Source organism: Urocitellus parryii, chromosome 2, assembly GCF_045843805.1.
Source record: "Urocitellus parryii isolate mUroPar1 chromosome 2, mUroPar1.hap1, whole genome shotgun sequence".
NCBI classification, from domain to species: Eukaryota; Metazoa; Chordata; class Mammalia; order Rodentia; family Sciuridae; genus Urocitellus; species Urocitellus parryii.
Genome location: NC_135532.1, coordinates 402,714 through 427,285, shown reverse-complemented (window position 1 = coordinate 427,285; position 24,572 = coordinate 402,714). Strand labels below are relative to the sequence as shown.

The window sequence follows — 24,572 nt, the reverse complement described above, 5'->3', positions numbered from 1 at the left end:
TTAGTTCTAGGAGATTTCTCATGGAATATTTTGGATCTTCTAGGTATAGAATCATATCATCTGCAAACAGTGATAATTTGAGTTCTTCTTTTCCAATCCATATTCCTTTGATTTCTTTCATCTGTCTGATTGCTCTGAGTTTCAAGAACTATGTTGAATAGAAGTGGTGGCAGAGGGCATCCCTAGGTCCTGGATCCACTTGTTCCGGTTTAGAGGGATGCTTCCAATTTTTCTCCATTTAGAATGATGTTGGCCTGGGGTTAGCATAGAGAGCCTTTACAAGGTTGAGGTGTGTTCCTGTCATACCTAGTTTTTCTAGTGTTTTGAACATGAAGGGTGCTGTATTTTATCAAATGCTTTCTCAGCATCTATTGAGATGATCATATGGTTTTTATCTTTGAGTCTACTGATGTGATGAATTACATTTATTGATTTCCATATGTTGAACTAACCTTGCATCCCTGGGATGAACCCTACTTGGTCATGATGCACTGTCTTTTTGATTTGTTTTTGTATTTGATTTGCCAGAATCTTATCGAGAAATTTTGCATCTATATTCATTAGAGATATCAGTCTGAAGTTTTCTTTCTTTGATGTGTCTTTGTCTGGTTTTGAAACCAGGGTGATGTTGGCCTCATAGAATTGTTTGGAAGTGCTCCCTCTTTTTCATTTCATGAAATAGTTTGAGAAGTATTGGTGTTAGTTCTTCTTTAAAGGTCTTATAGAACTCAGTCATGTATCCGTCCAGTCCTGGGATTTTCTTGGTTGGTAGGCTTCTAATGGTGTCCTCTATTTCCTTGCTTGAAATTGACCTGTTTAAACTGTATCTATTGTCTTGATTTTGTTTAGGCATATCATGTGCCTCTGGAAATTTGTCGATGCCTTCGATATTTTTCTATTTTATTGGAGTACAAATTTTCAAAATAATTTCTAATTATTTTCTATATTTCTGTAGGGTCCATCGTAATATTTCCTTTTTCATCATGGATGTTAGTAATTTGAGTTTCTCTCTCCTTCTCTTCATTAGCATGACTAATGGTTTATTAATTTTATTTATTTTTCAAAGAAACAACTTTTTGTTTTGCCAATTTTTTCCATTGTTTCTTTTGTTTCAATCTCATTGATTTCAGCTCTGATTTTAATTATTTCCTGTTTCCTACTGCTTTGGGGGTTGATTTGTTCTTCTCTTCCTAGGGCTCTGAGATGTGATGTGAGGTCCTTCATTTGTTGACTTTTTCTTCTTTGAAGGAATGAACTCCATGCAGTGAACTTCCCTCTTAGCACTGCCTTCACAGAGTCCCAGAGATCTGATCTGTGGTATGGGTGTTCTCATTTACCTCTTTTAATCCCCCCTTGAAATCTTTTGCAATCCAGTGTTCATTTGATAGCATATTATTTAATCTCCAGGTGTTGGAGTAGCTTTTAATTTTTGTTTTATCATTGGTTTCTAATTTCATTCCATCATGGTCTGATAGAATGAAGGGTAGTATCTCTACTTTTTTTTGTTTAGTAAGATTTGCTTTGTGGCATAACATGGTGTATTTTAGAGAAGGAACCACGTGCTGCTGAGAAGAAAGTGTACTTGCTTGTTGATGGATAATATACTCTCTATATGTCAGTTATGTCTAAGTTTTTGATTGTATTATTGAGTTCTATAGTTCCTTTGTTTTGCTTTTGTTTGATAGATCTATCAAGAGGTGTGTTAAAGAGGTGAAAGAGGTGTGTTAAAGTCACCCAGAATTATTGTGTTGTGATCTATTTGACTCTTGAACTTGAGAAGAGTTTGATTGATGAATGTAGATGCTCCATTGTTTGGGGCATATATGTCTTGCTGTTATGTCTTGTTGATGAATGATTCTATTAAGCAATATGAAATGTCCATCTTTATCCCTGTTGACTTTATAACTTTATTTGATATGAGGATGGAAACCTCTGCTTGCTTAGGTAGGCCATGTGAATGGTATATTTTATCCTAACCTTTCACCTTCAGTCTGTGGGCATCTTTTCCTATGAGATGAGTCTCTTAAGGCAGCATATTATTGGGCCTTCTTTTTTTTTAATCCAATCTACCAGCCTATGTCTTTTGATTGTTGAGTCTAGGCCATTAACATTTAGGCTTATTATTGAGACATGATTTGTATTACCAGTCATTTTGTTTATTTTTGGTATTTAGCTTGACTTGGTTTCTCCTTTGGTTGGTTTTTCCTTTACTGTAGTTCTTTCCTTTGCAAATTTTCATTATTGTTTTTCATTTCCTCCTCCTGGAATATTTTGCCAAGAATGTTCTGAAGTGCAGAGTTTCTTGCTGTAAATTCTTTTAGCTTTTGTTTATCATGGAAGGTTTTTATTTCATCATCAAATTTGAAACTTAATTTTGTTGGATATAAGATTCATGGTTGGCATCCATTATCTTTTAGAGCTTGGTGTATGTGGTTCCAGGATCTCCTGGCTTTGAGAGCCTGGGTTGAAAAATCTGCTGAGATCTGAATTGGTCTTCCCTTATAGGTAATGTGATTTTTCTCTCTTGCAGCCTTTAAAATTCTATCCTTATTCTGTGTGTCAGGCATTTTCATTATAATGTGCCTTGGTGTAGATCTGTTGTAATTTTGTACATTTGGTGTCCTATAGGCCTCTTGTATTTGATTTTCCAATTCATTATTCATGCTGGGGAAATTTTCTGTTATTATTTCATTGAAAAGATTGTGTATTCCTTTGGTTTGAATCTCTGAACCTTCCTCTATCCCAGTAAATCTTAAATTTGGTCTTTTGATGGTATCCCATAATTCTTGGATGTTCTGTTTATGGTTTCTTACCATCTTTACTGTGAGGTCAACTTTATTTTCAAGATTGTATATTTTGTCTTCATTATTTGAGGTTCTGTCTTCCAAGTGATCTAGTCTGTGGTGATGCTATCTATTGAATTTTTTAATTGGCTTACTGTTTCTTTCATTTTGAGGATTTCTGTTTGGGTTTTTTCAGTATCTCTATCTCTTTCTTGAAGTAATCTCTTGCAACATGCAGTTGCTCTCTTATCTCTTTGTTGGAGTGATTGATTTTTGCCTGTATCTGCTCACTTAGGTCATTCTTTAATTCCCAAATCATTTTAATTATGTAAATTCTGAAGCTCCTTCTCTGACATTTCACCCACTGCACTACCTATGGATTCTATTGTAGTGATCTGGTTTGTTGGGGCACTTTCCTCCCTTGTTTTTTCGTGATATCTCTGTGTATCCTCTCTTGCAGTGTAGATCTGAGGTATGACAGCTTCTTCCCTGTTGTCCTATAGTGCCCCTACAGGTCACCAATTCCTCACTTTTAAGGGAGAGTCCTATATTACAGCACTCAATAGATCAGTTAGCTCCTATTTTACCTTTACAAGTTTTGTCACTATCAACAGAAATGATGAATCTGATTATTTTCTACCATGTAGTCAATAGGTCTGCATAAAGGTTTACAGTTTCTGATGGTGAAGCGGGGACTGGAGGTTTGGTTGAGATGTTGATGAGGTAGGATGTGGAATATGGAGGTATTAGGTTATATGACTAGGGAGAGGGTGATGTTAGTAGATGAAACAAGAGATTGGCAACTCCACGCAAGACCCCCTGTCACCTCAGCAATGGGGTAACTGTTAGCACCCCTTGTAGAGAGACCTCTGGTGCAGCCAGGCCACAGGGGCCTTGGTGACGTCTTCCAGGTCCTGATGGTTGTCCCTTGATAGAAGCAGCAATAACTCAGCTTCATGGTGGTGGCAGCCTCAAGCCTGTATGTTTCCTGATGTGGGCTGTGGAGCCTCACTTTGGTGAATAAGGAACCCCAGCGCGGGTGGCTGTCTGCCTGGGCGCAGGGTGGCTCTCCCATGGAACTCCAGGCAGGCTCTGCCTCTGGAACTCTCTCTATTTTTTTGTTGTTGTTGTTCTCTGTAGCTATATGTGAGAGTAGAGTGTATTTGATGTATCCTATGTACATGGGGTACAATTCCCATTCTTGAGGTTGTACGTGATGTGGAGTTCACTGGTCGTAGGTTCATATATGAGCATAGGAAAGTGATGTCTGATTCATTCTACTGTCTTTCCCACCCCATTCTCCTTTCCAACCAGGTGAACTTCCACACCTGCCTCCCCACAGCCTACTGTGAGTCAGCATCCGCATATCAGGAAGAGAATTCATCCTTTGGTTCTCTGGGATAGATTGTTTCACTTAGCATGATAGTCTGCAGTTCCACCAGAGGGGATTTCTAAGCCACATCTCTGACCGAGTACACCACCAACCGCTGCACAGACCTGGCGCCACCGGCTAACCTCCAGCTCCCTCGGATCCCATGAAGGTCAGGATGAACAGTACAAGATGAGAGGCGAGCACAAAGCATGGCCACGAGCATGGAAATCAAAATTCCAACTGGTAAGAGGAAGCCAAAGGACAGCACATGAATCAGCACTCAACAGAGCTGAGCTCCCCAGTAGCTGAGATGAAAATGGAAAGATGGTGGAATGCACAGTTGTTGTGGCCTATTTAAAAGTGAAGCACATCAGTCCTCCAGGAGAGAAGTTCTTCTCCACCGCTGGGGCCTGGGCAAGGGGGACGATGGGCTATGCGGTCCCCCATGGGCCTCTGCCAAGAGAGCAGAGTGCTCCTGCTGCATGTGGATAGAAGCAGCCTACTACAGGAATGCCCAGAGGTATGATGTGTGGCAGAGGGGCACAAGCCAAGGGGTGCAACCTTCTGTTGCTCTTTCTGGCTCAGGCTGAACCTGAGGGGTTCAGAGGAGATTCTGAGGAGCATTCTGCTCCTGGCTGTCTCACAGCTGGGCTCCTGTGGACACCAGCAGTCCAGAGTCCCTGGCCAGTGCTCTGCTAAGAGGGCCTCAGCCCTGGCTGTCCATCTCCTTGCCCTCTGCTCAGGCCTCCCTCCTGAGCTGGCCTCTGCTTTGCAGTCCAGTATGGGAACATCCCACTTCTGCTCCCCCCATCAGGACAGAAGCCGGGGCCCGGCTGAGTGGACAGCAGCCAAGCAGTCCCCTCACACCATGGCTCTCTCTCAGGCAGCTTCACCAGGAAGGGATGACCTCACAGTGCTGTGCACAGCAAGTCCCTGGAGCTGGGCCGCTCTGCCTATGGGAGAACACTCTGCCTGTGAAGACTGCGGCCAGACTCTGCCCAGCGCCTGCTCCACAGGCCCAGCCACCATCTCTGGATGAGCCACACTGGTGGTCTCTGGCCGGATTGTTTTACTGAAGAGCTGCAGAGCCCCTTCCCTCTCATGGCTGGACAGCTGTGCAGAGTCCACATGTGGCAGGCTGATGGCCCTGGGTGTCCCACCTCTCAGCTGCTGTATGGTGCTCTGTACGTGGCCACAGACGTCATCCCTGAGTGCGCTCCCAGTGGTCCTGCGTGTGCCCAGGAGCTGTGTCTTCCGGGGACTCAGGTTCACAAACTGGAGCAACTACACCCACATTTCCACCAGCAGCGTACAGGCACATGCGTGAGCAGGGCTTCCTTCCGCTAAACTCACAGCCTGGCCCAGAGGAGAGCGAGTTCCTTCTTTGGGGGAGGAGGTGGTGGCCCTGGGCCTGACCTGCAGCCCAGGGCAGGGCCTCGAGGTGAGGCTGGGGTGGAGACCTGCCACTCCCCCTCCTGAGAGGCCCTACTTACTTACCAGGAGCTGCTGTTGCTATTTCTGGGCAGGAACCCAAAATGCATGAAGAAGCTCTCTGCCAAGGCCAAGAGCCAGCTCTACAGCCCATGCCTGCCCCTCTCAGGAGCCACCAGGACACGGGTTTCTGCCTCCTGATCCTTCAGGTCAGCACCACAGCTCTTAGCAACGTCACTGTCGTCCCCTAGCATCATCTCTGTCCCTTGCTACACAGGAGAAGGGACTGAGGCCACTCCTAACTCCAGTTCGGCCAGGTGGCAGCCCCTGGATGCCCCCTGCTGCCTCCACCACAGCCCCCACTGAGCCCCCTCTGCACTTCCACGGGAGCTCAGGCTCCCCCTGATACTCACACACAAGCAGTCGGGGGTTTGTTTGAAACTCAAAAGCTTTTTGAGTCCAAGTTCATTTATTTGTTTATTTAAGTACTAGGGATGGAACCCAGGGGCGCTTAACCACCTAGCCACATCCCCAGGCCTTTTTATTTTTCATTTTGTCTTGCTAAGTTGCTTAGGGCCTCACTAAATGGTGCAGGCTGGCCTCAAACTGAGGCTTCTCCTGCCTCAGCCTCCTGATCGGAGATTCTTCCTGGGGTGACAGGCGTGCACCACCATGCCTGGCCCAAACTTATTTTAGCACCCACACTGGTCTGACACAACTGTGTGCACTGGAAGGGCCACAGGCCACTGGGGACAGAGACCAGATGGGTTCACCTAACACAGGGTGTCAGAATTCACTGGGATAAGGAGGGAAGTAAAAAAGCTGATCAAAGGAGCTGCAGGACTCTCAACTGATTGGACCTCCCATGTAGACCATCTCCTGTAAGGAAGATACACCTCCTCCTGCACCGAGCCCTCTCCTCTCCTCCAGGCCTCCGTGAGCACCCCAGGGCACCCTCAGTCTTCTGGGCCTGACTCAGTGGCGTCCACGAGGTTGGGAGGAGCCAGAATTGGGATTTCCGTCTGTTGGGTGTAGACAGGCACCTGCTTACTCTGCCAACCAGCAGGTCAGTGAGCTGAGAGGAAGCAGGTGAGGAAGACCTTCCGAAACCCAAGCATCCATGAGAAGAGACAGATAAGAGAGATAGAGAAATAGGAAGACAGAGACACACAGAAAAGAGAGAGACACAGAGACGGAGAGAGATAGGGAGACAGCACCAGGCAGAGTGCCCAGCCTCTGTTGACAGAAGCTCACTTGAAAATAGGGGCACAGGCTGTGGCCTCCCAGGTGTGTGCAAGCCTAAGGGACGGCCACAGCCACCTCCCCCTAGGCTCCCAGAGCCCCAGCCCCACCCTGGTGGTATCCAGGGCTGCTCCACAGCGTCCAGGACCTCTGTGGATGTTTGAAATTAAGTCTTATCAAGAAACTACCTTTCCTCTCTTGAAGACATCTTAATGACAAAATACCAGCTGTAGCCAGTTAACTCTCCGCTGGTGTGCAGACGTAGGAGGGGCCCCGTCCCTGGGCCAGCCCACAGCCAGGGACTCAGAGCAGGCCGAGCAGCTCTCCAGCCTCAGTTTTCCCACCAGTTTATGGGGATGGTCCTGCCTGCCTGCTGGGACGCAGCTGCTCTTCAAAGGGTCCTCTGAGTCCCTCAGGGATTACCGGGGCCACAGCACAGCCCCGTGGCGGGCCTAGCCCTCCTGCAAGCTTCGGCACCACCGGGCCACACAGAGCACACGCATGTCAGGGTGCAGGGCAGAGCCCGCAGCAGGGCGGCAGCACCACTCAACCTGACGAGGCAGGCTAAAAGCTGACCTGGGCATGCATGGGCGGCCAAGGCAGGCCCACTCTGGACACAGCAGTCTCGCATGGCTGCTTCTCATGTGACCCGGGCCACCTCCACCACAGCGAGACCCTGGAGCAGGTGGAATCCCCAGGGCTTCCCCAGGAGCGAGCGTCCTGCTCAAGTGCAGACTCGGGCAGAGGCCCCAGCTGGTGAATGGTCCCCAGGTAGTTATGACCTTAGCCTGGTCACAGGAACAGGCCTGCTGAGTAGCCCGCACCTCCACCATGGACTCACCCAGGGCAATGCAGGCTGGGCCCACTCAAGGCCCTGGTCCGGGGTAAAGTGTGACATACAGCAGGTGCTCTCTGATGCACGGACCACTCTGCTTGGCCTTCCGTGTCCAGCTGATGCCCTCCCATCACGCCTGTCTCCAGCCTCTGTCGTCACTCACAGTGGCAATCTGCATCCAGCCGTCAAACAATGTGGGGAAAGTCAACCAACACGCCCCAGGCACAGAAGACCTGCTTCTCCTCTTTCCCAGGAGGTGAGAGCCACAGGATGCAGAGATGGGGCTGACCAGGCGAGGCACCAGGGCCGGCTGTCAGAGCGCACACCACACAGGCTAGAGCAGGGCAGGACCCAGCTGGTCCTCTCTCCACGAACAGAGCCTGGACATCCACTGAGGCAGGAATGCGCCCGGACCTCTGACGGCACTGGCAGGCTCCTTCCGACGGTCCTTCTGGGACCCAGGCCTTGAGACGCAGCAGCTCCAGGCTGCTGGGAGGGCAGGTGCTCTTTGACGAGAGCACTCCCAGCTGACAGCACGGCACAGCCCAGCTGTGACTCACCTGGAGCACCCTCGGAGCACCATCCCCGCTTCTCCGACCACAGGTGCCACCTGGTGCAGGCTGGCACACCTGCAGTGCTCAACGCCCACCCGCCTCCACGAAGCACAACACGCCAGACTTTCCCAGGGACACGTCTGCCTTGAGGCACAGGTTCCAGATCCAGAGGGCAGGGGTTCTGGGCCCTTTGCACCCGGATGCCCACCCCACCTGCACTTGAAACCAGAGGCTGGTTTCAGCTCCGAAGACCAGGAAGACCCACTGGCTCCTGGAGGAAGATGCCCTGTGACTAGCAGCAACAGGACCAGGCTCTTCTGCCCACGAAGCAGACAGGCCCACCCGTGGTTCTGAAGCTCCTGTCTCCTTCAGGGGCTGAGCTCAGCTGGCTCAGAGGGCCTGTGTGTGCAGAAGGGCAGAGGAGCCACCCCATCTGTCCCTGAAGGCGTGGATACCACCAGAGCCACCTAAGTGAGAGTCCGAAGGCAGACCTGAAAGGCATGTCCTTCCTGCATGCCACAGAGCTGAGAGGCCACTCCTGGAAAGGGAAAGAGCACTGCTACTGAAACCAGAAAGAGGATGAGTCAGGACAAAGAGGACTGGTCAGGATCAACTGAAAAACGAAGGTGGGGGCTGGGGATGTGGCTCAGGCGGCAGCGAGCTCGCCTGGCCTGCTGCGGCCCGGGTTCCATCCTCAGCACCACATACAAACAAAGATGTTGTGTCCGCCGAAAACTAAAAAATAAATATTTAAAAAGTTCTCTCTTCTCTCTCTCTCTCTCTAAAAAAAAAAAAAAAAATGAAGGTGGGACAGAGTGGAGACCCATGGACCAGTGGCCTGGGACTGGGCCCAATCTGGGCCCACAGCTGCAATGCCCTGGACCCGGGAGAGACAGACCACAGTCCCTGAAATGTCTTTGTAATACCTGCAAACAGGCTTTCACACTTCTATACAATTTCAAATTATCAAAAGGACATTTTATGGCACAGGAAGATTATGTGCAGCTTCAATGTCAGTGTCCATAACTAAGACGGGACAGAGAGGCAACCTGTCCCCACCGCTGCTCCATCTATGGCTGCGGCAGGACAGGGCAGCCGAGTGGCTGCCAGTCCAGCTGTTCCTGACGGCCTGCTCTGGCTTGCACGGGCTGGGCTCCCAGGCTTCCTCGGTCCTGTGAAGATCTGCATGGAGCACACACACCACAAGTTCCTGCAAGTCCACATACTCGTGGTGCTTGCTGGGGAGTGGGAAGCCCCCTTAAAGACCCCCATGTGGCAGGGCAACGGGCATGAGCAGACCCACCCTCCAGGTGCCATCCACTGGGCTGAGCGACAGCATGGGCAGGGAGTGGAAGCCAGCAGGAGCCCACCACGCTCTGCGCTCCACCAGGAGAGAAGGAAGGCCCTCCTGCTGCCCTGCACAGAACTGCCTGGCAGCACCACACAAAGCCGTCTCCACTGCAGGCTGCAGGACCTTCTTATCCCAGCCTCGGGTCATACCGCTCTTCCCACACCTGCAAATGCAGGGGCAGGGTTAGGACTTATTCCCGGTCGGCAGTGAGGTCTCCTGGGGACTGTAAACCCATCTTGGTGGACAACACCAGCGGCAGCTCAGAGAAGAGAGCCCCCCTGCCCGGGTGCTGCTGGGGAGGAACAGGCGCCTCCTCGGCCTTGGTTCCCAGGACCAAGTAGAAGCAAGTGTTTTAAGTTCCGCAGCGCCAGAGCCGCCAGCACCTAAAGTGGCAGCCAGGCTCTGACAAGACCCAGCTGGTGACAGCAAGGACGGATGAGGGGAGCAAGCAGCCTGAAGGGGCTTGACAGCCATGCATCCTGCCCAGCACTCAGAGCTGCCTGTCGCTGCAGTGAGGCTGATGGTGGACCAAAGGACACTGCAGGTTCTCCCTGGACATGGTAGGTCAGTGGGCAGTGCTGTGCAGACCCGTTGCCCTGACAAACCTCCACAGAGAGCAGGGCCGGCAGGAAGCCTGTCTGGTATGCTGCCACCAGAACCCAGGCTGTGGCCCAGGAGGCTCCAGGTCAGGCACTCGGCCCACACTCTTCGGTCTCCACTGCCATAAGCCATACTTCTAAGTCCCAAGCAGACATGAGCTCAGTGCCAGGGACCCTAACCAAGCAAGGCAGTCCACACTCCTCTGTTAGACTGCAAACTCATCTGTGAGCTTAAAATGAATTTCCTCTGGTCCTGAGCTTTCTATTCTGGATTTCCTGAGGTTTCCTTTATTAGACTAGAGTCCAAAGCTATCTTGAAACAGGCTCTGGGGCCTCTCTTCCTTGCAGGTCTGTGGGGGAGCAGGGACTGAGGACAGGTGGTCACTTAATCAGCGTCTGTCAGCCCTGATGGCCAGCGCAAGCTGCAGTTCACTGGGTGCACGTGCACCGTGGCCCATGCCTCTTTTGAGGCTTTGCTCATGGCACAGTCCCAGAGGGGTCTACCTCACTGTGCACTTAGTTTAGTTGTCACAGTAAGTTGTCTCTCTTCTTTACCAACCTTTGTTCACTCTTAACCCTTAGAGAAGTTTAGACCAGAATCTAGTGTCCACCTGGGGGCCAGGAGACAGCCTCACTGCAGCCTGCTCTGGCAGTCACTTCTTGGCATTCCTGTTTCCAGACCCATCAACAGAGAGGAAGGGGGCGAGGCAGGGAGATTCCGGTATTTCGAGTGTCCATGCTGCAAGCAGTGGCAGGCTGAACAGGAGAGGAGATTCCCCTAGACAAGCCAGAGTCAGAAAACACCTCAGATCCCCGATGCTTCACTTGCAGGGTCTGAATCACGACTTCCATGCCCACCTAGCATGGAGGGCGACTGTCCCAGACCCCTGCAAGAGCAAGCATCCGTGGTGTTTCCCTGACTCTGGCTTGTCCTTGGGGAATCTCTCTGTCAGTCACTGCGCAGCATGGACACCTGAAATACAGGAATCTCCCCTGGAGGCTGCACCAGCTCTCCATGGGCAATAGGTGGCCCTGGCTCTGAGCTGGGGCAGCATGGGAATACTTCCTACGGGTTACAAAACTGCCCATGGAATCACTCATGCCCATGAGTCAGCTTTCTGCTGCTGTGACAGATGCCTAGATGACGTAGAGAAAGGTTTATCTTGGCTCACAGTCTGGAGGTCCCAGCCCGCGATCAGCTGGCCCCTGCTTCTGGCCTGTGGGGGCACAGCACAGTGGGAGTATGTGGTAGAGCTGGTCCCCAGCTGGTGCCTGCTTGGCCCAGCCCATATGCTCTGCTACGCTCATTGAGAAAGCAAGCCCACATTCCCACAGAGTCTTTTCAACAGTCATGAACCCAGTCCGTGGCTCCCCCAAAGAAGCCTTGACCTTGAGCACGTCCTGGTGCTCCCCAAGCCTCACTGAGCTCCTACAAAGAGAGCAGCAGGATCCAGGTGAGACAGGTCTGTGCCAACAGGGACAAGTAGGTCACACGTATTAAGCCACCCTCCTTACCATCCTAGAAAGGGACTATTGTCACCAGCCTTGTTTTATGGCACTAAAACTAAGGCAGAGAGGTCAAGTGAGTTAGCAGAGGACATGCAGTTAGTAAACTGCAGAGCTGAGTCCACCCAGGCCTCCTGGCCCCCAGTGTACCACTGCCCCTTGACCCTAGGGCCTTGATGTTGGGTCCACAGAATGCTGGACAGCACAATGCAGTCCACGCCACTCATCTTCACCAGCAGATGTGCAGAGATCCACTTGCTCTCTGCCCCTAAAATGTGGAACAGCTCTTCAAGATCACAGTCCTGGAGTCAGACACACCTTGATACCTGCAGGTATCCAAAATGGTCCACACCTCTTCTCTCCCTGCCACGTGCCATTCAGGAATACACAAGGGCTTCCTGCCCACTGCTCCACTCACATCCTGCGTTGCTTATTTTTGGGGACCCTGTGCACTGTGGGTGCTGGACAGCACCCTGCATCACCTGAGTGTGTGCCAATGGCACCCCTCAATCACTGGAAAAAATCTCCAATCCCTACCAAATGTCATCAGGGGACAATACTGCCTGGTTCCCACCTCTGCATCACAGAAGTGTGCTCATCTGCACATGCTCCCCTGGACCAGCTAGTGCAGCACACCAAGGCAAGCCACCCTGCAGCCACCCTGCCACCAGGAAGCCCCTGCTTTCAGACCCAGGTGAGGCTCACTAGGCACCTGACAACAGAAGCCTGCAAGACACCCAGGGCCTCGCCTCCTGGTTTCTGAAGTTCTTGAGAGAAAAGTGACTTCCCAGAGATGTGCAGCAATGCCAGGAAGCTGGGAGTGAGGGGTTCTGTGGCTACAGCTGACCCTGGTGGGTAGCTGAGGCCCTTGGACCTCAGGAGGACCCCAGGGGGCCCAGGCATGAGGAGGACCCTTGGGAGGCCCAGACATCAGGAGGACCCTTGGGAGGCCCAGACATCAGGAGGACCCTCAGGGGCCCACGCACGAGGATGACCTTGGGAGTTCAGACATCAGGAGGACCCTTGGGGGCCCGGACATCAGGAGGACCCTCGGTAGGGGTGAGCATCTCCCAGGTGTCCTGCTATTCTCTGAGCTTCTCCCTATGCCTGCTCTGAGGACCACCATCCTGTGTGACCCTGCACTTGCTCTTGAGATCATGAGGACTCTATAACCTGAGCAGCACCTTGGAAGCGGGAAGACTGAGACCCAGGCACAGGTGTGTGTTCCTGGCCCAGGGTGATGCCTGGGGCCCCCTGAGCCAAGCCTGCCCCTGCTCAGCCTCTGGTGGGCTGTGAGACTGACATGCAGAGAACATGAAGCAGGGTCCTGTGGTGCCACCATCAGCCTGCAGTCCTGTCCCCAGCCCTCCTGCTTCTGCTTTCCAAGGGAAATATTGCAACTGAGACAGATCCCCCATGCCACTGGCACCCTTTCCTCAGAGCCACTGCAGCGAGGGAGAATCGCACCTCAGGTGGACAGAGTCTTGGAAGACGTGAAACAGAGACTAGTGTTTATTTTAATGATAAAGTGTGTTCTTCATCAGAGGTGGCCACTTTATAAAATTAAAAATTAATTCCCAAGATACAGTTCTCATTACCTGTGGAAAGTTTTCAGATTTGGAAAACTTCACATTGGTGTGTTTGCACATGTATATGCATCCAGGCAGGTACCCATGAGCATGCAGGTCACATGTGCAGGTACAGGCGAGCAGCCGTGTGTTACGTACACCCCGACCCCTCCCCAGGGGCCTGAACACACCCAGCCCCACCCCATGAACATGTGGCCATGTGGAAGGGCTTTTCTCCCCTCCATGGTCTGTGTAGTCTGGGACCATGAGGCCTACCTCCCTCACAGCTGTGGCCCCCAGCTCAGGGCAGCCTGAGGCCAGCAGGAAGCTGTTCTGAAAGGCTCCAAGGAGCAGACGCCCAGACCCCCACGGCACCCAGTGCCCACTCAAAGGGAAGACTTTAAAACAATAACTTCACCCCCACCCAAGATCTGTGATTAACACGTCCAGTAAAGTTAAAGACCCTCACCCCCAATTCCAAGCTTCGTCCCCTTCTCCCACTCCAGCCTGGCAGCTCCGATTAGCAGGCACACCCACTCTACCTCACATCATTCCCCACCTCACAGCAAGCAGGTTTCCAGACAGTTCTGGAGTATGGCGGCTATAAGCAGGCCACTCCCACCCAGGGCCTCTGCAGCACGAGCCAGCTCTGGGGCTTTGGGAGAGGGTACAGGGTGACTGACAGACCAGCTTCCAGCAGCCCAGCCTCCCACTGAAGTCAGCGGTACGCCCTTAAAAACAGGCTTCAGGGCAGTTGCCAGGGAGTGCCAGCCTGGTGGGCAGCAGGGCCCGGGCCTGGGAGTGGGCCGAACTGCCTGGTGGGCAGCAGGGCCTGCGACCTGGGAGTGGGGAGAACTGCCTGGTGGGCAGCAGGGCCTGCGACCTGGGAGTGGGGAGAACTGCCTGGTGGGCAGCAGGGCCTGCGACCTGGGAGTGGGCCGAACTGCCTGGTGGGCAGCAGGGCCTGCGACCTGGGAGTGGGGAGAACTGCCTGGTGGGCAGCAGGGCCTGCGACCTGGGAGTGGGGAGAACTGCAGGGCTGAGAACAGCAGTGAACGGGGCTGGGAGAAGGGAGAGCCAGGCGTCCGCCGTGCGTCCGCCCCTCCCAGCTGCCTCCAGCTCTTGGGAGGACACGATTTTCTGGGGCTGGGAAGGAGGCCAAGAAGGGAAAAGAAGCTTCCCTGGAGAAAACACAGAAATACACTCATGAAACAGGACAATTTTAAAATCCAGCCCCTGGCAGAACACAGTGAAAGTGGCTGATCTTCCACGGGACCCTTTATTTCTGGGAAACTCTCCACATGCTGCAGGCAGAACTGCGTGGGGCAGGAAATGACAAAGAGTCAAAGGAATGCCACAGCTTCCAGACAGACGGGGCCAGCTGGGGGTCAGGCCCCATGAGGCCCCGGCACTGCCCACAGCCCCTCGAGGGAGCCATGGCACATCACGGCGGCACCTAGCACCCCCGGGTGTGTACCGACACTCAGAGAGCCCGTGGCCTGGCGGGGCCTCTGTCCTTCCCTCCAGTAGCCATCCACATGGTCAGGAGTTCTGCACCCACAAGCTCCCAACCCGCCTTCCCTGAAGGCACCAAGGGAGGGCTTTTGGTACCAGAACCCAAGGGTCACAAGTGGCCAGTCACCCACCTGCCACTCCTGACCACTCGGCCACAGTTTGTACCTGCTGGGGTCAGTTCCGGTCATTTCTTACTCGGTACAGCTCTAACACCAAAGTCTGCACAGAGCTCAGAAGACTCAGGCTACCCTGCAATGAATTCCTCTCACCTGAACTCCGTGTGGTTTCCCCAGCACACAGACCAGCATGCTGGAGCTGGACGTGGGCACCTTCCAGTTTATGGCCATCTGAGAGGACAGGTCAGAAACCAGTGGAAGAGAAAAGACACAAGAAAAGCCCAACCTGTGAGCCTCAAACCAAAATGTGTTACACAAACACGAAACACTTAAATACTTAAAACTCAGAAGCAACTGTGGGCACAGTCCTCAGGTCCTGGAAGGTGGAAGGGATGGCGCCCCCAGCACAGAGGCCCGGAGCAGGGCTGAGCACTCACAGGGTTCTCTGGCCCAAGTGCCCCCCATACACAATGGGAGCCTGGGGTGTCAGGCTGGGCGATCAGAGAACGTTTATAACCCCAGCTCTGTCGGGAAGAAGACAGGGGCCATTCTAAACTCTGCAATCATAAGCAGCACTACCGACTCCTTCCTGTGCCACGGATCTCAGAAAAGGGGGAGGCAGTGGGAGCTGCAGGGAGCCTTCCTTACGCCCCAGCCCAGCTGCAACGTGTGCAGTGGAGACGTGCACCTCTGCCCGCCAGGGCCCCAGGTTGTGCACACACATGCACATGCATGTGTGTGTGTTCCTGTGTGTGCATGTGCACATGCTCATATGTGCACTGTACTGTGTACACATGATGTGCTACCCTTGCATGTGCACTGTGTGTGCACGTGTGTACACCTGTGTGCACATGAGTGTATATACTGCACTGTATACATCTGTGAATGCAGATGTGGCTTTGTGTGCATGCATGGGTGTGTATGCATGCGTATGCGTCTGAGTGTGCTTGCAGCAACCTCACAGGAGGACACCTCCCAAGAAAGGAAAGCCAGCCAACCCTGCCCTCCTGGCTCCTCTGTGATGCCCAAGATTGTGGGCATCCAGGGCCATTCCTGGGTGCACATGTTGGCAGCAGGCACCCTACGAGCCTGGGGCAGAGTTCCTGCTCCTAGCATTCAGCCCCTTCACCACACCCTGTGGTGTGATCCCGGGTTAAGAACTGACTGCAGCTATGAATGTTACCACTGCAACTGGAGCACACTGATGGTCCTGGAACCCACAAGCAGGCATCTTTGTGTCCCTTTGCCTCCAGGTGGTAGTCTGCTTCCCTCCCTGTGCCCTCAGGGCTAGGCTTGTGGACTGGGCACAGAGCCACAACCTCTCTGCAGAGATAGCTGAGATGTGCTGGGCCAGGGTCCACCTTCAGCACCACAAAGACCCAGTGGTGCTAGTGGATCTAGCAGGGGGGTCTGGGAGGTTAGGTCAGGAAGAGAGGCAGCGCTTTCCCAGGACTCTGGCCCTGCAGTGGTCAGCCACATGCCAGCCCTGCAGTCCTCCTGAGAAGGGGGTCTGGAATTCCCCAGCTCAGCCTCATCCCAAAGGCCCCTGGAAACCGACATTCCCACCCAGACTCTGAACAAGAATCTGGCCTGGCCAGCGGCCCTGGGGTCTCTACAGTGAGCTTTCCGGAATAAGCCCCTGTTCCCAGTTCTCTCTGACAACACTGTGTCCCAGTCTGACCCCTGTCTTGGGGAACCCCAGTCCAGCCAGAGTCAAAATAAAGCAGATGCCCAGAGGCTTGGGGCTCACCCCCTAAATGCCTGAGTTGACTGTCCCCCACTCTTCCTGCCCCTGCCCACCACAGAACTGTGACCTCCTCTCCTGGGGCACCTGGCCTCCAACAGGAGAAAGACACCAGAAGGTGGGAGCCGGCATCAAATTCAAAGAGAGCTATGCCCTATGACCCTGGCCTACAGGCATCCACACAGACAGCCCTGCGTGCCCTCAGGGGATGTGGCTGAGGCGGTCCAGGAGATTTGAGACCCACAGTCAGGACAGGGCAGGCAGGGTGTCACCCGGATGCCAAGCCCTGGCCTCTCTGCACTCCGGCCGCCCACAGACAGGAGCACTGGTCAGTGCAAAGCTCTCCTGACTAGGCCAGTCGGCTGCCTTTAAGGTGTGGAGAAGAAAAGGGGCTCTCAGAAGCCAGATGCTCCTGTCCCAGGGGCGACTCGGGGGCACACCTGGAGAGCCACTACTTGGGAACACCAAGATGCCTGGGTCTAGGAATCAGAAGTTCTCACAGGAGGCGCAGTCGCGTGGCACTGGGTCCCTGGCCCAACCCTGGCTTTCTGTGAGTGTCACACTGGGAAGGCCACCTCACTCCTCCAAGCCTCAGACGAGCAGAGGGAAAATATGAGTCCTTACGTATCATAGCCAGAGTCCACAGCTGTCCACAGGGCCCAGCTCAGGCCTGGGCTCTGTGTGCAGGGCGGACGCTGGGCAGGAGAAAGGCAGAGAGGCAGATGAAGTCAAAGCAGACCCTCCAGGAGTGACCCAACCAGAGGGGAAACCACAAGAGCTGTAAACCAAAATCTTCCTCAAAGGAATCGAAAAAGAAGAGGACCTCAGACTCAGCCAAAGAGGGGGCTCGGGGACAGGGGTGAGGGCCTTGGGTCGGGAGGGACTTGACAGTTAGGGAATTCTCTTAACAGGGAATAAAAACTGAAGTGGGACTTACAGGGAAGCCAAAGCTGGCCTAGGACAGCTCACACCCAGTGCCGACCAGCGGCCCTCACCTGTGTGGCCTGGCCCAGCCTGGCTGTGGCTCCACAGTTCTCAGAGGCCCACGGCAGGCCCAGAGCAGGCCCCTTGCTTCGTGTTCATCCAGTTGCTGCTCAGATACTGCTGCAGGAGACACTGCTGTGCATCATCTCCCACATATGATCAAAGGACGACTATCTGGCTCACCCAGCCCCTCGCCACACTGAGACCAGCTGACCCCAAAGGTCCCTCCAGGTCCAGCAGCCGACCAGCACCTGCGGGACAGACACCAAAGTCCTTTGTCCCTCATGACCCACCTGTGTGCCCACCTGCCCCTCCCCCAGGCCTGAACTTTCACCACAGGGTAACTCCTGACAAACTCCACCCCAAACACAGCACAGCGGCTCCTCACCCAGCAGGCCTGGGTCTCCATCTGCCCCGCAGCAGGTCCCAGGCCCTTCCCGGCAGCTTTCCCGGTCTCAGAGTCCCTTACTAAAGCACTTGACTTTGCACTTGCTTGAGTGGAGCTCCACTTTGTCACAGAATTAACACCACAAGTCGCTTCGACTTATGCTAGAAACAGCAACTTCTGTTAATGAAGATCAGAGTCGTCATTAAAATCTCTCCAGACAGGTGCTCTGCCACTCTGATACACGAAGAAACCAAGGGCAGCAGGGACTAGGAGAGTCTTCTAAAATTGCAGAATTATGGAGAAGCATACGAGGCACCCTATCCTGGGTCTCTGCCTCCAAATTGGTTATTGGCTCCAGAGCTTCCACCCCATGAGCCACCTCGCACCTCTAAGGACACTCTACACCTGTGAACCCAAGCAGCACCTCCCACTGCATTCAGGCAGTGTGCAGCCAACACTCGCGTCTCCTTTCTGACACATTAGGTCTGCTTAGAGCACTACCTGCTGCCCTAATACATGATGTTCGACAGCTCTGATGCAGTGCATTCCCATGTGTGGTTTCAAATGCCTCACCAGCTCCAGAGACCCTAATCAAATTGTCCCCTGCAAATGCTCTACTCCAGTTACATGAGCATGTCCACAGATCACCTCAGGCCTCCACCTGAACCTACCTGTCTGAGGGCTGGCTGGCTGGGTGGCCAGTGGCCCTACTCAAGAATCACCTCTCCCTCCAGCTCCCTGCACAGGTTGGTCTGAGGCTGTCCCAGATCTCACAGCCAGCACTCCACCTGCTATCCACATTCAAGGACCAGCGGCCCCCTGGCCCTCCAACTGCTGTCTGTCTTGATTCTGCAGTCACCACTTCTCCTTTCCCACCCTTTCCTGCCCCCTGTTCAAATCCAAGATCACACACAAAGTAAACAGCCCACTATACTGATGCTGTCAAGAGGAGGACTCCAAGACACACAGACCTGGTCTCAGCTCCCAAGGGCCAGCATCTTTGGGCAGGTTATTTCAATGTTGTGAAGTTTTGAGGACCTCAACAAATGAGATGATATATACAAGTTACTTTAAATCTCTACCACCACCCTGAAACACACAGTAAACCCAACCTCTTCCCAGGCAAAACCTGCAGCCACAGGCCAAAGACACCCTGGCCCTGAGCCTCTGCAGCTTCCGCAGGTACAGCTCAATTATACACAACCCTTGGCAGTTAAAAATAGCATGGGCAGCTTAGTTGAGCTCGGTTAATGGAATATCCAAGTTAATTTTAGCTTCAGAGAGCTCAAGAGAATCTAAAATCCCTGACACCAGGGACCAGGTGGCTAGCATGATACCACCTTACATTCAGACACTCGGGGAACCTCCAGTATTACTATTATTATTACAAAATACCTCTCCTTGAGCCCAGCCTGGCTGCATGAAGATGCTGCTACAAAACCTATCCCAGCATACCTGGTCCCTCCCTCGGGGCCATGGGCAGTTCTAACCCCCACGAGGACCCTGGGATGGTGTGTTTGCCCCGGTCGGGGAGCCAGTCTGATTCAGTATGCCATCTGCCTTACTTCAGGCAGAGCTGGATCTAGGAGCCCTGAGCGTCCAGCCAATGGCTTGGGGCACCACCTGCAGCTCGGAGGCCAGGGCAAGGACTCCCTGCCCCCACTTGTCATTCTGCCTGACCACCCCCATGCAGTTCTCCTCTCACTCGGTCCCTCCTGCTTCTGGTGAGATCTGGTTTGTCGCCAGGCAAGGGAGAGTGCCAGTTGGAGGCAAACCAGCCCTGACCACAGCTCCTGCCACAGCACCAGCTGTCTGCCATGGCCACATTTAGTTGAACGGGTGGAGCTGTGGGGTCTGAGTCAGATTGCCTGTGCCCTGCTTCCAGTCTTCCAGCAAAGAGCAGGAGAACCCTTGGAGCACCGAGGTCTAGGGAGAAAGACATGAGTGGCCAGAGACTCAAGGAAGCCCAGCAGCAAAGACCAAGGCAGAGCCCAGCTTCCCAGGACCCAAGTGCCCCACACAGACCTGGCTCTACCTGTACCTCTGTGAAGGGAGAGGGATTTCTCATCCTGGAATGGCTAGGATTTTAAATTTTTATTTATGGCTCAATGGAAACACGTTTGTGTATTGCTTTTCACTGAATGTTTATCAAAACAAGATGGCACTTTTTAAAACAAGTAGCAAATATTATGTAAAAGGAAGGTTTTGGGCAGCGAAGCTACCATACAAAGCCAGGGAGCACTGGGCCCAGTCATCACTGCCCAGCAGAGAAGCTGTCCCTGTAGCTGTCACCATTGACCAGTCCCAACTCTGGAGAGCTCAGCTACACACTTCAACATAGTGACCTCAAGGAAGTGGCAGAGGCACTGCCGTAACAAAGCAGGAATTGTGATCAGAGACACGGGTGCTTAACATTCTAAGTGCACCGAATCCTCATTGAAATGGAAAGAGATTCTCCAAGACAAGAACAAAATGGCTACAATAAAATACTTAACTTCCATTTGGCTCTTCCTTCTACATCATCCCTCTGCAAGATGCAGAAGGAACAAGAAAGAGGAAGGGGACAGGAGAGTCTTTCCATTTTCCCCAACATTAGCCTCTGAATGAGACCAAGTACTGTCACATGCTCCAAAACTAAGACCCACAGAGACCAAGGTCCATGCCAAAAAAAAAAAGCTCGCCACCCTTCAGAAATGTTCTGCCTTTTTGTCTTAGCAACAGTCGTGGTAATCGTGTATATTTGTGCAATTTTAGAAACAATTTTCTTCTGTCCTTTTTGGGGGTGGAGGTGGGGAGTGTTAGGAGGCCTGACAAACACTGCCTTGTGAATTCCCACCGGATGCAGCAGACAACTGCCCGCCTCCTGCAGAAGGGAAATGAGGCTACTAAGGGGAAGACGCTTGCCCTTGGTCATCCCACAAGTCACAGGCAGGAAGCCAGCTTGCCTGGAGAGGGAGTGATGTGTGAGAGACAGAGACAGAGAAAGACAGGGAGACAGAGAAATGGAGAGAGAGGCAGGGAGAGATGAGTGCAGCTGCAGTGTCACGACCCCACACGTTTGGTCTGGGCAAGCCAGGGAGTGGCCACAGTGGAGGTTGTACAAAGAAGCCCAGGAGCTCAGCACCCCCAGGGCATGTCGAGGGTCCTCTTTGCTCCTGTTCCACTAAGAGCTTTCCCCAGGACCTGGCAGCATTCGGCTAGCAGGACAGCTGGACACCACTAAACTCCAACCTAGCTCACCCACAGTCGCTGTAGGCTTCAGCCAGCCTCTTTAACTGGGCAACACCCCTTCACCTATGCACACAAAGGGGGCCCAAGTGCCTCTCCTGTGTGCACAGAGGGGGCCCAGGTGCCTCTCCTGCACCAGCACTGTAGTTGAGGGCCCTTAAGAATGAGGAGACAGACTTGGGCCTCTTGGAGCCAGAGCACACTGGCAGGGAGCAGCTGGAGCCCGGGCACCTCTGTCCATCCTCATTACCATCTCCCCAGAAGTTCAGCACTGCCCATCTCCCAATTAAAGACAAGAGCTCCAGCCACTGGCGTTTCACTTGCGCATTCAACGTGGGACACCAAAGAGGAGGAGAACAACCTTCTGGGGCAGCTTCCTCAAAGCTGCTTCCTCCCAGGTGGGCTTCTCACTGAGGGACAGACCCTTCCCAACACCAAGTATGGTCTGCAGTTTCTGGCAGGCAGACCAGCGAAGCTCTGTCTTTGACATTCAGGGACTTCCTTGACCTCCTGTCTTTGCCATTCTGCAAAGAAATGAATCCTCTTTAATTCACCAACAAACACTTCCTTCTGTGCATAGTGGCTAGGGCTGGGCTAGACCGGGGTGCTGAGCACCCAGTCTCAGGGCCTGGCTCCTTCTCAGCCTTACCGATTCCAAGGCCCCTCCTGCATCCCTGCCTTCACAGACTGGAACCTGGGCTGAAGGGAACCACAGCAAGCCCACCCTTAAGGCAGAGGCACCTCCGGTAGAGAACAGTTGAAACTGAAAGCATATTCCAACCACATGAGTGGACACTGCTCAAAGCTCTGCAGTACTTCTGAGCCAGAGACAAAACTGTCTCAGCCATGATTCAAAAACCAAAATAAAGCTGACAGGAAACAACACGCTGACTGGGTCGCTGGAATCCCTGGGGCAGCATCAAATGTCATCAACAGCTGACACCCCATCAGCTGCTGGGTGCTGCAGGGCCTGGGCCCTTCTCACAGGGGAGCAGGCTAGGATGTGGAGTGGGTTCAGTGGGGGAGAAAGGCCATGGCCCTGGAAGTCCCAGAACTCCTCTCCCAGGGCCTTGATACACAGGTCATGGTCTCCAGAAAAAGACCCTAATCTCGGGGCAAACTCCCATTTCACCTGGAAAGCAAAACACTGGGAAAAGCAAACCCTTCCTGATAAAACCAGGAAATCCCATCCCTTTTCCCTGAAAACGCTTTCCCCAGCCCACTTCAGAGTCTGCTTCCCTTCCCTTCCCCCAGCTCTGATGGCCCAGAGTCAGGCCTCATGGGGGTGGGGTAAGCGCCTGAATGGCCGGCCTGCTGGCCAAAGCTCCCACGGTCAGTTCTCAATGGAAGGAGGAGGTGCTGGTGGCTCCTGTGACTCCCGCCTGGCAACCCTCTGCCAGAGGCTCCAAACGGCACACGGAGCACACAGACACACACACCAGCCTGCCACCCTTCCTGCCAGCAACCCCTGGGGAAAGGGTGGAGGAGTGTTCACACCCCACTGCAAGGAAGTCTCTGTGAACAGCCGCTGTGGTGAGATGCGGAGATTCTGATATCGGCAGATTTGACCCCTAACAGGGAAGCGCCAGGACAGACCCACAGGCGTGTACACAAGCCAGCAAACAGAGACGCACACACAACCCCGCGCGCGCGCATTCTGCTGAACGGACGGACAAACGACAAAGGTTGTCAGACTCTGCGCGCACTCCTGCACACACAGGTACACGCCAGCAGACCCCACGCACACCCCAGACACACGCAGGCAGGCCCCTCATGCAGGCACACTCCAGCACATCCAGACAGATGCGCGGTGTCTTCCGTCAGCGGCTTCGGAGACCCAGGACCACTAGGGCGCAGAACAGCACCGGGAGCTGGTCCCGCGGAGCCGTGGGCCCAACTTGGTCTGGCCCAGCCTGGCCCCGGGCTAGAAGGGCGGCTTTGAGGAGACGGCCGCCTGGGTCTCCGGTAGCGCCCCGAGGGCGCGGGGCCGGGAGGACACTTCTGGCTGGCCAGCGGGATCCCGCCCCGCGCCGGCCGCGCGGGCACTCACCGATCTTGATCCTCACGCTCTGGAAGACCCGGAGCCCCTCTTCCTCCACCGCCATGCCGCGTGCCCGCGCCCGTCACACGCGGGAGCCCGCAGAGCCTCTCCCGAAGCGCGCGCCAGGCCCAGGGCAGTGCTGCCGCAGCGGGCAGGGGCAGCCAGAGTTCGAACCGCAGATCCAGGCGGCGGAGCCTGAGAGGTCGGAACCCGGGCGGTGGAGCCTGAGAGACCCGAGGACCCGAGGGCCCAGCCCAGGCGGAGGATCTAGGCGGCTGTGCCCCCGTGGGGCTGCGGTCCGCGCTCTCTGCCTGCCACGCCCTTCCCGTCCGGCCCCGCCCACGATCCCGCCCATTGGCCGAGGGAGGGGGCGGGGGCGAGGGGCTCCGCCCTCTGTCCTGCCCCCTCTTCTCATTGGTCGGAGCCCCAAACGGATGGAGACGAAGGCTCCACCCACCACCCAGACGGATTTTTCCACTGGCGGAGCCTCGACGAGGGGCGGGGTCGGCCTCAGAGGCGGGATCTGGGGGGACAGACTGCGCGGCGTTCTGGGTGATGGAGACTGGCCTGGCTCGGAACCTGGACCGCGACTCCAGGAGCGGCCTCGGCCCAGACCCGAGCCCCGCGGGTCGGCCCCAGCATCCGGACGCGCTTCCGAGGTCCGATGTCTACCAAGCCAGGGTCCCCGCTCGTCGGGCTCCTCCAGGCTCGGGAGACAAAGGGAAGGTCGCCTGTGCCAGTCTCTGTACAACGCTAGGTTCCGTGGGACTAAGTCGTTTTTCAGATTTAAAAAGCGAAATTCAAGGACTGGGGTTGTGGCTCAGCAGTAGAGCGCTTGTCTAGCACCTGCAAGGCCCTCAGTTCGATCCTCAGCACCACATAAAAATAAATAAATAAAATAAAGGTCTTGTTTCCAACTAGAAATAAAAAATATTTTAAAAAGCAAAATTCAAACATAAAAATATAAAGGAAAAGATTTCATCTGGCCCAACCTCGAGTACTAAAACTTCATCCAGAAATGACCACCTAGAGATCACGAGGTACAAGCCGATGACTGGCTCTGGTAGAAGAAAGGTGGGGTCCAAGTGGACCTCCGCACCCTGCAGGACCGCCTGACTTGCCCCTCTGTGGTCTACCCACGACCTCTCCTCACTGGCTTGTCTGAAGAGTCATGGCAAGACCTTCAAACAGGACGTGTACCCCTAGTTTAACTTGGAAGTTGAGAGAAGTGTCCTCTTGGCCGCTGCTCCAGCGCTTAGGCATCTCACTCAGGGCCTGGGTAGTTTCTACGACTGATGCTGCGGTGTCCATCCAC

General features: G+C 53.8%; 1 protein-coding gene across 2 annotated transcripts in view; it reads right to left on the bottom strand.

Annotated features, from left to right (window-relative positions):
- Rasa3 (RAS p21 protein activator 3) overlaps positions 1 to 23,554 on the bottom strand; it is a 79,926-nt gene extending 56,372 nt beyond the window's left edge. For both annotated transcript variants that reach the window (XR_003300102.2, XM_026381530.2), the window contains exon 1: positions 23,267 to 23,554. Coding sequence is in view for 1 of the 2 variants with exons in the window: in XM_026381530.2 (XP_026237315.1) it covers positions 23,267 to 23,321 (55 nt within the window). In the remaining variant the exon portion in view is untranslated. The remainder of the gene's footprint in view (positions 1 to 23,266) is intronic.
- Between the last annotated feature and the right edge of the window lie 1,018 nt (positions 23,555 to 24,572).